Source organism: Rhagoletis pomonella, unplaced genomic scaffold (assembly GCF_013731165.1).
Source record: "Rhagoletis pomonella isolate Grant_MI unplaced genomic scaffold, Rhpom_1.0 Rhpom_scaffold_00003, whole genome shotgun sequence".
In the NCBI taxonomy this organism is placed as follows: Eukaryota; Metazoa; Arthropoda; class Insecta; order Diptera; family Tephritidae; genus Rhagoletis; species Rhagoletis pomonella.
The window spans coordinates 81184385-81200081 of NW_023458557.1; the positions used below are offsets into that span (position 1 = coordinate 81184385).

Here is a 15697-nt window from a genome sequence, read left to right on the forward strand (position 1 = left end):
TCTTCCTCCTTTTCTCTTTATTCATTCTATTTACAGGGTTGCATTACGATAATTTACTTAAACTAGTAGGAGCAGGGTTGCATTACCGACTCCGAAACTTAACTAAATGAAATTGTTTTATCCAATGTTACAAAAAGTTATTTACCAGGGTGTCTTTGAACTAATGATTGGTACTGAGTTAAAGAATGCACACACATAAAAGATTGCAGCCTTTTCAATACTCATTCAGTGTTAAACCTTTTTTTTGATTGGGCATTGGTTTTTTCAATCTTGCTATGAATATGTTGATGTGTTAATTCATGACTGCTTTGAGAGAATGGAAAATTCAAAAATTTTAAACCTCAATCCTAAGCGAAGAATAAGTAATGAAAACTGGATAAAAAAAAATTGTTGATTTAAAATTGAAAATGATTTCACACTTACACAGCTCTGCGATCCAGTACATACTTCCGCAGAGTAATTTGAACAGAAGTTCGGTACTATGAAAAGAAAAGTAATATAAAAAATATTCCGAAGGCCAGGTGGCGGCGCTAAGTTGATCGGGGCATTCTAAATGCATCTACAGCAGGTGCCTTAATCTATGACCAGCTTTTTCCTCTGTTCGCACATTCAATTGTTCAATGGATGCCACTATTGCTCGGTGATTCCGGAAATCGAGTTTATTTATTTTTTTTCTATGGGAACGTTTTTGAGATATTTTTAATTTACCGTTGTTATTCAGCTTAAAAAGGGTGCTTCCACTTAATCACCTATAGCTTACGAATTGAACAACCTAATACGAGATGACAAAAGAAAATTCTGGGAATTTATTTAATCAATCCAAATGAACGAATTAAAAAAAATAAAAATAAATCAAAATTTTAACAGGCGAAAAATAACAAAGGTTTTAGTAATTTTTTTTTATTTTGTATGAAAGCTTGTGCCTTTAAAAAATAATAAGCTACCACTGAAGAAAATCGATGGATAAAAAAAAGGAGAGTGAAAATACGCAAAGATTTTTTGGGTGAAAAATGAGCAGGAAAGAATGTTACTCATACGCCATGTACACATTGGTAGGTAATTTTTTTTTTTTGTAAAGGAACAGGCTTTTATACAAAAAAAAAAAAAAATACAAAATTACCTCGATTTTAAGCGAGCAATTCTACATAGGAATTGGATAGTGGCATCGATGGAGAATTTTTGCTGTAAACCGGTGTAATCAATCAAACACTGCTAGCGCCTAGGAAAAGTGCAACAGAATGCCGCCAAACAATGGCTAAGCAACAATAAGAGGGACTTGAGCACCTGGAATTAGCCGACCATCTAAAGCAATGTGAGCTATGCACATCAATGCGGAACTAATAGTAGTGGGTTTCATTAAAACTCGCAAAGTGAAATCATAGCTTTATCGGCAGTGGAGAGAACTTATGTTTTGGAAGGACTCACTAAATGGCTTGTAGTTATTCCTATCAAATTACATATGAAGCCAATTCGTAAATTTAAGCCGAGTGGAGACGGAAAATTGCGCTAGGTACTAGAGACGGGCACGGGATATCGGGACCCGCGGGATCCGCGTGACCCACGGGACTGATTTCAAAATGACCGGGATGGACTGTATCGGGAAGGTCTTTAAACATTTTGCGGGCGGGACGGGACCAAAATCCTTTCCCGACACTCCCGGATAAAACTTGCAACCTCTGAAAATTCATAAGTTTCCTTAAAAACGTTTTATGAAATTAGCACTTTTTTATGTTTTATTGAGACGAAAACGAACAGAAAAGCAAAAAAATAGCCAAAGATGCCAGATCTTTCAATATTTTTTTTTTCTTATTTAAAATTAATTTGAGACATGTGAATTAATCTTAATTATAAATTTCGGGACCCACAGGACCCGCGGCACAATTCTGAAAAATGTCGGGATGAGCCGGTTCGGGACTTAAAAATTGAATTTCGGGATGGGCAGGCTCGGGATTGAATATTTAGTCCCGTGCCCATCTCTACTAGGTATTCTTAGAACTTTGCTATCTCCGTAAGCATCTTCTTCAACTGAATAGTAGTTCTGATAAAAAGGGCCAGCAGCTTCACGACTATGTCAACACGGTATTGGTACATACAACAGCGGTGATGGCGCGAAATTCAGCACAAAGCGACTACTCTCTATGCAATTGCTTTGAAATTCTCTCGGTAACAGTGCCTGCCTGTCATTTGTGTTGTGTTCGAAACTGATGCTTTACAAGGTTATCTTAATTGTTTATGTATTATGGCAGTGATTTAACTAACATGCGGCACACGGCATGTGCGTGCCTTCCACCTGCACATTCACTAGGCATCTGTAGTACATCTCTTTTTCCTAATTAACGTGTAATTATGTTCCAAAGTTTAAATACTTTTACTCACACCTGTATATTTACAAAATTACATAAGTACGTACATATATACTACATATGCATGTATATATGCATGTCGGGGCGTACAATTGCATTGAAGCAAATTGTCGAAAATTTATGTGGTGATATAAATATTGATTTGAAATTAATGTGTTTCGCTAATGTAAGCAACTTTTGGCTAAAATAGCAACGAAATTGTATATTTAAATTTACTTATACTCGTAGCAAGAGGAAGTAGTAAATAAGTAGTACATAAGCAGTACATGAATAACTTTTCAACAAAATTTAGGTATTCGAATTCTGTTCACCATTGAATTTTGCACAAATTACTTGTAGCGAAGTTGCTGTGATGCGTGCGATTTGAGCAAAAAAAAAAAAAAAAAACACCCGAAAATAAAAAAAACCAACTAAAAGTCAAAAACAAAATAAAATCAGAATAAAAATAGCAAAAAAAAAACAATGTTTTAACAAAACATACATAAATTCGCAACAAGTCAATTATTTGCTTAGCTTAGCTAAGAGGTAAAAGAATTTACGACATTATTGCATAGAGTCTGAGCATGGCAACTAGCGTGTAAAGAAATATTTTGAAAAAATAAAAAGAAAGCCATTCCACTGCCGCTGAATAGTAAAATAGCTTTTAGAGTCCCACATCTATAGGAAAAAAATTAAATGAAAGTCCATAGTCTTGTTTAGAGTGGATGATAATAAACCAGGTCTATCAAAAACTTACAAAAAAAAAATATATATATATATATATATATATTTTTTTTTTTAATGTAGATATGTACAAAAATTTGCGGTATTTTGAAAAATTATTGAGATTTACGTGAGCTGAACCGATTTTCAAATGCCTACAAAAATCTCATTAGTTTTATTCCGTTGAGCAAATGTTTAAGTATTTGTATGCAGACCTTTTAGCCTTAAACTCTCTCTCTATCATTTGAGGCGATAAAAAAAAGAAAATATTTTTAAAATCTAATTTTATTTATCTACACATAACAACTCGATTTTTAGAGGTATTTTCAAATAGGTCCAGCTCACGTAAATCTTAATATGTTTCCGAAATATTTTGGCGGAAGTCTTAAAATATATTAAATTTTATATTTCCTATGGAAAAACAGTATAAATTATTATTTTTTGCGTGGAGAATGATGCATCCTCATATATGTATGTATATCACCTCTTTTCTAAATTTTCCATATAATACATACACATGTGGCTTGTGCAAACATTTCATCAAAACCTACATGCGTACATACATATGTATACATATGTATGTACATATAAAATAAATACTAAGTAGATGATGGCTGCGTATGCTAAAACAATTCGCTCGACTAAGATTTTTTATGCACCGGGAAATTGATAAATACAACTTATGCTGTTGCATGTATTTAAATTTAATTTAATTAAAAGTAATAGAGCATATAAATTTCTGGGCGTGCAGTTGCACAGCTTTTTGTGCGGTTCGTTCTACAAATACCTTTTTGGCGGGCGAAAGCTCTTACATTCCACATATTCAAATTAAATACATAGACATATTACAAACATTTTGACAAACATATGTGTAGACACATATGTACATGCATACCTAGATATGTACTTGACTTGTTTGTATGTAAGTGTTTTTGGGATTCCTAGATCGGCATTTAGTAACTGTACCACAGCTGGCAGACAGACAATCAACAAGTTTTCTATTGACTGTGTTTAAGGGTTTGGGAAAATAATTTTAATTTTGTGAGCTTTGCCGAAAAGACACATTTGAAAAGCTTTAAATTACTGGGTTTTAAGCAAATATTGCAAAAATTTGTTTAGTTTTAGCTTCAGTTTTTCCGATTCACATAGACAAAAAATATAAATTTGACAATTACAGACTTGCCATTCAGCTTGTTACCGCACATTTTGTAACTGGAAAATTTAGTTGCCCAAAATTGTCACCACTTATAGCCGACATTCAGGTGCCTTGGTATCGTTTTAACTTAATTCAGCAATTTTTTATTTTGTTACCTGGTTATGAGATGGTAACAAAATTTACCGGTTACAAGAGTGCGCAGAATGTGAAAACGGTTTAAGAATTAAAAGGAAACAGAACGAACTGAAGATGGCACAATGCCAAAACCGGTTTGTCTGCAAACCAAACTTGACAAGGGATGACGGAAATTCGTTCCAAAATAGATTAACAGGAACTTTGTTCACCGGTAGCAAAATTTTTGATACCAACGCAGAATAGTACTGCTATTCAAAATTCGAATTATTTTCGATGTTATAGCTATTAACATTTTTCGAATTTTTTTTTTGATATTTTTTTATATATATTTAATAACATTCGTCTTATTGCATTCTTGCAATCAATGTATGACTAGAAATGTGTTTTTGTTATTTTATGGCCTGGTTGATTCAACTGGGGTCGTTGGATCGAATCCCACTGAGAGAAGTTTGATGAGAAAATGTGGTGATTTCCGAAATAGCTATCACTTCTAACATTTTTTCAAAATTATTGTTGCTTTTCCACAATAATTTTTCATTAAAAGCGGCCTCAAGTTCGATAACCATTGTTGAATATGACTAGAAATGTAAAAGATTCGGCAAAAAAAAAAACATTTTTTTTAAAGTTACCTTGAAAAAACACTTTAGACTCAGTAGTGTTCAGATTGTTTAAAAAAAGCGCAATTTATGAAAAAAAAGCGCCAAAAATCGCCAACTATTTGTTTTAAATAAAATTCATGAAATCGATTTAACAAATCTTTTATTTTAAAAACGAGATCTTGTTATAATATAGTTTTTTAAAACCAAAAAAATATAATACCTTCAGAGGGTAATAATAAATAACGCAAATCGCTTATATAATAGTGATGTACAATCAATTTTCTTTAAAAATACGCATACCTTTTAAAAATATTTGTTTCAACATATTTTGCAATGTATATTGCATATGTTTCAACAATATGTGATTAATCGCACAAACCGCTTTTAAGAGCTCGGCGCTAAAAATTAAATAAAAATCTAAATATAAGGCGAAATCAGCTATTTCCACAATTTCTTCAAAACATTTTATTGCCTGTTGCGGTTTTCACTCCATAAGCAATTATCCAAAGTTCTTCAGAGTCGGATGGAATGGTTCTGAGAAAAGTTATTCGGTGGGAAAGTTAAAAGATTTAAATATTCAGTTTCCGCTGCTTTTCTTTCCTTCAAATTCAAATAGTGAATTGTGTGGTCCCTGAAACTCGCCCCCTTGTGATTCACACACTTTACTGGTGACAAAATCAAAGCTTTTCAAAAGTATTTAATTAACTAGGTAATCATTTCAAAAGTACCTACCTCGATTATGGTGATTAAACATTTTTTACAGTCTTTTAATATGCTTCTTAAGTCAAGTTTATCACGCAGTTTATTAGCCTCTTCTGTAAAATTATCGTGGAAAACTAAGTTTTGTATATTTTTATATTTGGAAAAAATTTATTTGTAGGGAAAAAATCGCCAATGGCGATCACCATATCTGGACACTCTGGGTGTCATGTTCATGTACTATAAAATTTCCCAAGGCGTATTCATGTAAGGTGGTAGCGGTAGTACAAAAACAATCTCTTAAATGTATTTTGTTTTCGCTTTCGGTACCCAAATATCAAATATCAAATTTCAGCTATTCTTCGCTCAAGGAGGAAGAGGGAAAGAAAATGCCAAAACTCTTACTTCACACTCACTCATAAGGAGTTTTGATATAATTATACCGAGGCGCATTTAATCAGCTGTTCTAGCAACACCACCTTATATGAATTCGCCTTGCAATTTCCTTGGCATATATTTATATGTAGATTCCATTACACATTTCATATTTTATACTAAAAAAATACATATATTTTTCTACATTTGCATTTTTAGATATCGACAACAATGGCTATCTGGATCAAAATGACTTCCAGTGCATGGCTGTACGGGCATGCGTTGTGGAAGGCAAAGGCGACTGCAGTGCTGCACGCATTGCAGAATATCAAAAACTTATGAAGAACTTATGGGATGAAATCTCAGAAATTGCTGATGATGATAAAGTGCGTATGCGACATGATTGCTAAAGAATAAATTTAAAATTGTGCTACATATTTATTTATTTGTTTAATTAGGATGGTAAAATTTCCAATGCTGAATTCAAGGAAGCCGTCCGAAAAACTTGCGTAGGCAAGAAATACGAAGAATTCCCCCAGGTGTGTATTTAAAATTTTTGAGGTACAATAAAAACCCAGTTGAAAATTGTGTCATAGAGAGAGTCAGCTGTGAAGTACATAAATATATTTATATATATACATTAGGGTGATCAACAAAAAAAAAAAAGTTAAGTCTCACCACCTAGGTTTGATGGAAAAAAATTTTCCCCTGTTTTTTTCATATTGAAATCACAAAAATATTTGGAGGTCGCTCAAAGCGCTCATAGTTTTTCATGTTTATTTATTCGTAGAAATGGTATAATATTAACTATTTTTTATTGGCCCCATAAAAGCCCAAAAAAAATGAAATGCAATGGGTACCCATAAAATAAGCGTTAGTATTAAAAAATGGTGAAATAAACAATTGCCTATTATTACTGGAAAACTGAACAGAAACAGAGTTCTCCGATCGAAAAATATTGATTTTCAAAAACTTTGTACCATTTCTACGCAAAATGGTTTCTTTCCCATATAAAATACATGAAAAACTTAGAGCGCTTTGAGCGACCTTTAAATATTTTTTGATTTCGAAATAAAAAATGTGGGTATATTTTTTCAGTATAGAACAATCCTACGGCGTGGAACATTAAAATTTCGAACTTTACTTTTTCTACATGCATTTGTGGGCCACCCTAATGTACACACATAAGTGCATTTCAGATTTTTACATTTAAAATTTTTACGAAAAGTTTAAATTAGTTTTTATTTCGTACATAATTTTTTTTCTTTGTAATCACTGGACTATCTAATTTATTGAGTTTTTGTAATTAAACGAAATAGCGCTATACGCAAACTTTCTTGAGATACGAGGAAGTATCTGGCTTAATCGACTAATGACTCGATTTATAACTGAGTTTGAAAATTTACTTTATTGATTTCACTTTCCTTTATAGGCAATGAGGGCATTTATTGAAGCCAATTTCAAAATCCTTGACATCAATAGCGACGGTATTGTGGGAGTTGAGGAATACCGTTACAACTGCATTACCAGAATAGCTATCGATGATGTTTCACCAATCGATAAAGCCTTCGAGGCTCTATTAAATGTAAGTTTAGAGAAACTCTCATTAATTTTTTTGTTTGACTAATTCTTCGATAAAAATTAAAATTTTTTTGTTATTTAAATAAATTAGGACGAAGACAGGAAACGCGGTGGCCTGTCATTGGATCGTTACAAGGAACTGTATGCTCAATTCTTGGGCAACACTGCCGACAACCATCCCGCTGTCAACTTGTTCGGGCCTTTATAAACTGAAAACAAGAACAAAAATTTAAAAAAAAAATTTTTTAAAATAAATAACTAAATAAATATATATTTTTTTGATTGTCTTCGCTGTTGTTCAACTATTGTCATTTAAGTGTCATTCATAATCACTTTTACATTGTATCTAAATATGTATTTTAAATTAACTATGGCAAAAAGTGAATTTACGTTATGTACCCACGCACACCGAAAAGTATGTAGAATCGTTAAAACAAAATACTACAATATATGTATACATAGATAATTGTTAAATGGAAAGCATTAAAATTAACATTTTTTGTTTTTTTTTTTTGCTCTCCCATAAATGGTATGAATTACCTTGATACATATGTCTCTCTCTCTTAATCTTAAAAATAATAATGAAATGAAATATTTAAGGACTTTCTATACAGAATATACATTTATGAAGAAGAAAGAATATTTTATCACAAAATATATAAATAAAAAAATTTGTATAACATACATACATATATTCACATATGTATATAATATACATACATATATATTTAAACATTATTAGCACACATTATTATGTATTTTACATAAAATTTATTAAATGTTTGTATCAATAACGGCACACACTTCACATGCAAGTGTAAAAGAAACTATCAATTTTAAGTACACACTTCAACAAATTATGATGTTCCTTTATTTTATACAATAAAAAATATAAATATCTTCGGATCAAGGCAATTTTGTGTTTGAAAAATTTCTTTAGCTCTACTCGAAAGGAGCTATGTATTGACATAATAGAATTTAAACAAAAAAAAAAAATGATAGTGTGCTACTGTAAGATACACTTACAATTCTACTTAAATGCAATAATCATGTCTTTAGCTCTCAGAAAATAGTTTTCGGCGCACTTCAAATATCTTATAAGCAGTGCAGTTAGCTTTTTGAAACAGATTATTTGATTAACGTTGTTATTGTTGTCGCCGATTGGAGTAGCGGATAAACAAAAATTTATTTCGAGTCTATTGCAAACAGGCTGAAGGCGATTGAGCACTTCTGTGAGCGTAATTTTCTATCGGGCAGTACCTTATCTACATATGCACCATTTTCGCCGTCTCCAAACGGCAAATGGTTTTATGAAAAGCCTTTTCATGGCAGAAATACATTAGGAGGTGGTAGTATGAATCTCTAGTCATTCGCCTACAGCGGCCACGTTATACAAAGTTATAATAAACACAACAGAATAATCACGAACAATAAATAAATTCACTCACCTGCTTCATTGCTTTTTGCAGCCACAGATGTACAGATTTTAAATCGTTGTAGTAGCACAATCAGGAATACATTCTTGATTCCGGAGTTTAACACATATTTCGATTCCATTTCTATAGACAGCTCGATTTACTTCACTATTTATCACTTCTCTTATTTAATTCGCAACATTGTCGCAACATTGTCGCAACTTCTTAAAAAACACTGTGGTTGCGTGGTGAACAGGTTATCTGGTTATCTGGTTATGTGGTTAAAATTTGTCTTTAGTTTACAACAATAAAATACACTACAAAATAATAATTTTTAACCAGATAAGTGTGAACAAAGACACTTTTTATATCTGCACCTCCATTTATCTTATGCTAAAGTAATAAAGTAGAGTAATAAACTGCTCACCGTTTGAGCAAGTCTGCCATGTTGTTGTTGTTGTAACAGCATACAAACTCCCCAAAGACTATTTGGGGAGTGTTGCTGGAGTGACAGTCCTTGGCCAGATATAAATCTGGGTCGTTCCGGTTACGTAGACCCGACTCTCGTGGGAACGAGCAAGTCTGCCATCTTTGTTATCGCTTCAAGCGCGATAGAGGCGACTGTCGTGCGGACGCCGCCATCTTAACAAAAGAAAAAATAAATTATACACAGCAACTTAATTGCTTCTTGCAGCCACCGAAGCACAGTTTTTTCGCACAATTAGCAATATATTTTTTTCACATGTACATACATAAATTCATCTTTTAATTCCACTTTGGAAGCCTTTCTGATTCAAAACCTCGTAATTTAATGCTCAATTTAGGTATTATCAGCTTTTGCTAGTGAAGCCAAGGCACGGCGGTAGGTTGAATTCCTTAAGAAGTTCAATCACACACAATTTTCTTGCCAGAAGCTCTTAAACCCTATTTTATGATGCATTTGTTATTATTAATAACTTTTTACATTAGCGCGATATTAAAACACACAATAGCACACTACCCACTTTGATTATTCATTTAGCTTACGATTTCTGCAATTTCCGTCCAATTGTTTCCGCTTAACTATTTCCGAACTGAGTTCCGACGTCGTTTTGCGCTTCAGTGTTGTCGACACAACACTTCTTGCCCACGAGTAACAGTGCTGCCGTTCTAGATCGTTTTACTCGTTGCCACTCAGATCAAATTATGATTTTCTACATTTAGTTAATGTGGCAATATTCAACGGCTGTCTTTCATCATCGTCCAGATTTGCTGCATTCCTTACATATTTGTTTATCTATTATATTTTTCCATTTATACAACAAGCAAAATTGCATCGCCAGTGAAAAGGTTTTGGCGCAACTGCATAAATATTCTTGGTGTATTTAATAAGCAGTTGCAAGGCTCAATAATGGATTCGGAGCCATTGGACCCCATGGACATATTGGCTTATACTACTGAAGAGCTACAGGGGCGTTTCCGTCGTGCCAAAGATGGCACAGAGAAAGCAAAAGTTATTTCTGACTTCCTCTGTCGTTGGGATGCAGATGACGCACTCGCGCCTGTGAAGAAAATGAAAATCGAGTTTCAAGATGGTTTGAAATACTTGATTCTTTATTGGTTTTAGAATTCTACCAAATTTTGTTTACAGATCTCGATTGGTTCAATGTTACACGCCCGTTACCTTTGAAGTCGCTGCGGGGCAAGCTGGTGGTACTAGATTTCTTCACGTATTGCTGTATAAACTGCATGCACATTTTACCGGATCTGCATGCACTTGAAGAGCTCTTCCCACCCGAAAGTGGGCTCGTTGTAGTTGGTGTACACAGTCCAAAATTCGAAAATGAAAAGGATGGCGCAAATATACTCTCCGCAGTACAACGTTATGGCATTACGCATCCAATCGTGAATGATGCACGCATGACATTGTGGCGTGCCATAGGCATACGCTGTTGGCCATCGCTGCTGGTACTGAATCCATCAGGTGCGCCAATGCTACTGCTGATGGGTGAAGGTCACGGCGTTTTTCTACAATGCTTCACCGAGCAGGCATTACGTCATTATAAAGCAAAAGGTGAAATTGATAATGCTGAACTGCCACTGAAACTGGCCACAGATTCTTTGCCTGCCTCAAACTTGCGTTTTCCGGCTAAAATTGCTCGTAGTGAAAATGGACGCTTTGCTGTGGCCGATGCGGGTAATCATCGTATTTTGATTTTCGATAGCGAAGGTGTGGTACACCAACGAATTGGTGGCTGCAGTGCTGGTTTTGTGGATGGAGATTTTGAGACGGCACGTTTTAACTCACCTCAAGGACTGGATTTCCTTGACGATGATGTATTAATCGTGGCCGATACAGAGAATCATGCGTTGCGACAGGTTACATTGAGCACACGTCGCGTTGAAACTCTAGCAGGTACGGGCCAGCAGGGTATTGATCGTGTTGGCGGTAAGTTGGGTCCGTTACAAGCCATCTCATCGCCTTGGGACATTGCGGCGTTTAGGATGCGTGACATGGATATGTCCTTTCATGTTGATGAGCGTATTGTGCCTGAGAAGGCAATCGTTTTAGTGGCCATGGCTGGCACACATCAAATATGGGGCTATTTTCCAGAGGGCATAATTTGGTGGAAATATAGACAGTTGGATCCGCGTACTTGTCTTGCTATATGCGGCAATGGCATGGAGGAGAATCGTAATAACTCTTATCCACAAAACGCGGCGTTTGCGCAACCCTCTGGCTTGGCATTGGCGAAGAATTTCCTCTTCATTGCGGATAGCGAGAGCTCCAGCATACGCAAGGTCTCAATGGTGGACGGCAAAGTGATGCCGGTTGTGGGTGGCGATCGTAATCCTTTGGTAAATGTGAAAAAATGTTACAAAAGTTTAAATAGTAACGATAAAATGTTTTTTCTTTGCAGAATTTATTCGCCTTCGGTGATGTAGATGGAAAGCAGTATAATGCAAAGTTGCAGCATCCATTGGCAGTCGCTTACAATAGCGTAACTGATAAAATCTACGTAGCCGACACCTATAATCATAAAATCAAAGTGATTGATACTACCGCAAGCTCAGTAGAAACTCTATTGATCAAAGATGAAAGCGACGCTACATTACAATTAAATGAGCCGGCCGGTCTATGTTTTGATGCCAGCGGCCAACTTTTATATGTGGCCGACACCAATAATCACAGTATACAATTGGTCGACATGAAAACGCTGATAGCGAAAACCTTCTTGCTGAATTTTAGCGCTGTAACTGCTGCTCAAGCAGCTACGGAAACAGATTCGTTGATTAGTGGGAGCTTACAGCTGCTCAAACGTGTGCCATTACGTGCCTGCGTACAGTTGAAATTGCGCGTGAATATAAACCTTAGCAACGAGCTAACATTAACTGATGGAGCGCCACAACGTTGGACACTGAAAAGCGCAGCACCAGCTTTACGAGCTTCTGCCACTTCAGGACAAATCCACAATGGCACAATGCAGCTGCAGCTCGAGCGTATAGCTTCATTTCTGCCGACAGAGGAAGAGGTGAAGTTGGATATTGCTTTGAGCTTATGTGACGCCAAAAGTTGTCTTATGAAGCGTTTTTCGCTTATATTAAGGGATAGTGCCGCCGATGGTGCACATCTCACTTCAAAGCCAACCGACAAAGCTGGTGTACTTGATGAAAACATAAATATTTATATCACACAAAGTGATATAACTGTTAGTTAATGAAGTTTAATCGCAATCGTTAATGTACATGTGCTTGTATAAATTTGTATGGAAACGCTTGGTGTCCTTTTATTCTTTAATAAGTGCATAAAAATGTTAAAAATACTTGCTGAGAAAGCAATTATTAGTAATTGAGACGCCTTAGTAGTTGTTAATAAAGTTGTACTTAAAGAAAGTAGATATATGTAGTCAATTTTTTCTATGATATGCATACATACATACATATGTTTGTATAAATAATCGATTTCTAAGAAATCACACAAGACCAATTTTCTTGTGCTCAATATCAGTTCCTCTCCAAGTTGGGTGCTGGAGTTCTCAGCACATACATATGTACTTCAGATAAGCTATGCATTATAAATATTAGTATTATCAACTTTGCGAATTCTTTGTAGTGGCAAATATGTATGACCAGCATTGCTATATAAAGTTGTAGATTCACAAACGTAACTAAATGCTTTACTTTATTCAATTTCTCTCAAATAAAATGCTTTACACGGCACTTGTATATCTGAAAAATATATATATATGAATTTTTATAATAATTCCGCATGTATGTATTTACATTTGTCACTTTAATGAGTATGCAATTGGGTTACGTATGTATGTACATCTATGACTAAAATTTTTAAAATGGTTTGTTTTGTGCAGGCTGAGGATTTCTTGCACTAATACACCTCAATATTGGAAAGTAGATATTGAGAAATTTGTTGAAATGCAATAATGTCTTAGTAATCGTGACAAGGTGGCTTACACATATTTCTGGCCTTTATGTGGTAATAAAATATGCACGTTTATTCTTTAGGAAGTTTTCCACCGCGCTATTTTATGAAATGCAATACTTTTTCGTTTGCTCTGTCTCCCCAAGAGTTCTGCAAACTTCACCTAGTAGATCTTTTAGAATAGTTGCCTGTCGAAATTGGGATCCATCTAGTGTTATAGTAGGTATGAATTTAACTGGCGGCCGAAGTGCCTCCGTAGCTTCACCGTAGAGTTTTAGCAATTCTCCGCCATGGCTGCTATTGAAACATTTCTGTATGAGATCAGTATTTTCAATGCCATATTGACGGGAGCACTGTAATTAAAAAATAAAAATTAAAAGTTTTATTACTGCACGTGCTAATGTACATAAGTTTATAATTATTTACAGATCTTGTAATGTACATCTTCATTAATATGTATATGCACACTTGTATAAATTGAGTTGTTTAGTATGTGAATGGCTTTTTTGGCCATGAAAGCAAACAAAACTACAGATGTTCATATTAAAGTGTAATTCTGTTGTGTTGTGTGGATGTACATATGTTATTTGAAACCTCGGTACTTTAGGTACCCCAAACTCTCGTACTAATAATTCATACCTTATGCATAGCTTCCTTGGGCGCTCTATTATCACGTATCATACAAGCAATAACATTAAGTCGATCCTTTGTACTTTCAATCGCTTCAATAGCACATGCATGATACATATTTCCTTCGCATTCGACACTTCCATGTTGACATTCAAAACGATATGTGCCATCTGGTTCCGTGAAAGTTTTTGCCTTGCCATAAGGTATCATTTGAATTTCCATAAGTGGCTCAGCTTGCTTAAAAGCTGGTAACAATTGCCTGATTATAAAATGCTTAGAATCACCACATAGTGCCTCGTAATACACCGTCACTAATAAGGGCGTTCCGGCTGTGCGTTCATGGGTTTGGTGGAACTAATTTAAAAAGTGAGAGTGGTATACCGGCTATGCGTCTTCTGTTTACTTTAGTTTAATGATAATACTTACATAGGTAAAGTCAACATAATTCGTAAAAAAGCGCATGTAGAGGTACAAAAATATTAACACGATAAATAAAGCCCCCAGGCGTTTGTGTATTGCCGAAACCATTGCTCGAGTAAACGCGTTTACTTAGCAACTATTCAATGTAATTTTGTAATACTTAATCAATTCGTTCGATTTTTTTTAGATAAACATCTTTGCAAATGATAACCTTGCTAAACTACTATATTGTATAAATTGACTAGGATATTTGTTGCTTTATTTGCAATGTTATTGGCTATTGAACGCGTGGCTTATTCCATACACTTATTTATATTTGTGTAAAACATTAAAAACAAATGAAAATTTGTCTTTTGTTGTAGTGATGTGCTGAATTGCCGGTACCCAATACTCGGTACCCAATACTTCAGGAAGATTTCGGTACCCAATACTTCCTTTTCGTTACCCAATACCGATTCTGTACATAATTGCAGCTTTTTGACATAATTTTCAGCAGAATATCTGTCAAAAAAGTTGCATCGACTTTATTTCGACTATGAATATGCTTTACAATTAGTACGTGTAAGACGATGCTTTCCTAAAAGTTGAACAATTTGTACTAAGCAATGTGGAAACCACTATCAAAACACTCTCATCGCCTTCTTAATATTGTCGCAACAGTAAAATGTCGTAAGAAAAATGCTTTGAGGGATGAAGGAAGTTTTTCCGGCCTACAAAGATGACATCGTCCGATTCATCTAGAAACAAATGTTTCAAATAAGGAAGATTTTCTCCGCACTTTCTTTTGATAAGCTAGGCTCCTCTAAACCGCTTTTATTTTTGGTATACATGCGTTCTAATTGGAAGCCTAAACGTTTCGGTACCGAGTATCGAAAGTATTGGATACTTTTTAAATCGGTACCGAGTGTCGATCAATACTTCAACGTACCGACTCAGCACATCACTATTTTGTTGGCACATGCAAATTAAAGGGATTTTTTCGATCAGCTGTGAGGGATCATTGACAAGGAGTGAGGCTGCCACTTAATTTAAAATATTGTGGCGAATACTGCGGCAACACAAAGCGAACAACGAGAAATAGGCAGAATGTTCGAAGAATGACGTAGAATGTTCTACAAAGAGAAACGTCAAGTTGGATGAACACTGCGAACAGCGAGAGAAAGAGAATGAGCGATAAACTTCAGAATGTTCTAGAGTTGCCA

General features: G+C 34.9%; 3 protein-coding genes across 4 annotated transcripts in view; 2 read left to right on the forward strand and 1 right to left on the reverse strand.

Moving 5' to 3' along the window:
* LOC118736664 (sarcoplasmic calcium-binding protein, alpha-B and -A chains) overlaps positions 1-8525 on the forward strand; it is a 19710-nt gene extending 11185 nt beyond the window's left edge. Inside the window, exons 2-5 of the mRNA XM_036466705.1 lie at positions 6249-6415; positions 6488-6568; positions 7462-7614; positions 7702-8525. Coding sequence (XP_036322598.1) covers positions 6249-6415; positions 6488-6568; positions 7462-7614; positions 7702-7818 — 518 coding nt within the window. The 3' untranslated portion in view covers positions 7819-8525. The remainder of the gene's footprint in view (positions 1-6248; positions 6416-6487; positions 6569-7461; positions 7615-7701) is intronic.
* A 1697-nt stretch (positions 8526-10222) lies between these two features.
* Positions 10223-12901, forward strand: LOC118735647 (NHL repeat-containing protein 2). The gene is made up of 3 exons (XM_036465529.1): positions 10223-10599; positions 10656-11863; positions 11926-12901. Exons 1-3 carry the CDS (start codon positions 10416-10418, stop codon positions 12721-12723), a joined length of 2190 nt encoding a protein of 729 aa, XP_036321422.1. The 5' UTR covers positions 10223-10415; the 3' UTR covers positions 12724-12901.
* A 259-nt stretch (positions 12902-13160) lies between these two features.
* On the reverse strand, positions 13161-14867 carry LOC118735648 (gamma-interferon-inducible lysosomal thiol reductase). Of its 2 annotated transcripts, XR_004992621.1 has the most exons (4): positions 14502-14867; positions 14085-14429; positions 13289-13798; positions 13161-13234 (listed from the first exon to the last, which is right to left on the reverse strand). XR_004992621.1 is itself a non-coding variant. In XM_036465530.1 (3 exons), exons 1-3 carry the CDS (start codon positions 14601-14603, stop codon positions 13550-13552), a joined length of 696 nt encoding a protein of 231 aa, XP_036321423.1. In that variant the 5' UTR covers positions 14604-14867; the 3' UTR covers positions 13161-13549. The 2 variants fall into 2 exon arrangements, 1 of the variants encoding a protein (XP_036321423.1); XM_036465530.1 differs by having other exon boundaries at positions 13161-13798.
* Between the last annotated feature and the right edge of the window lie 830 nt (positions 14868-15697).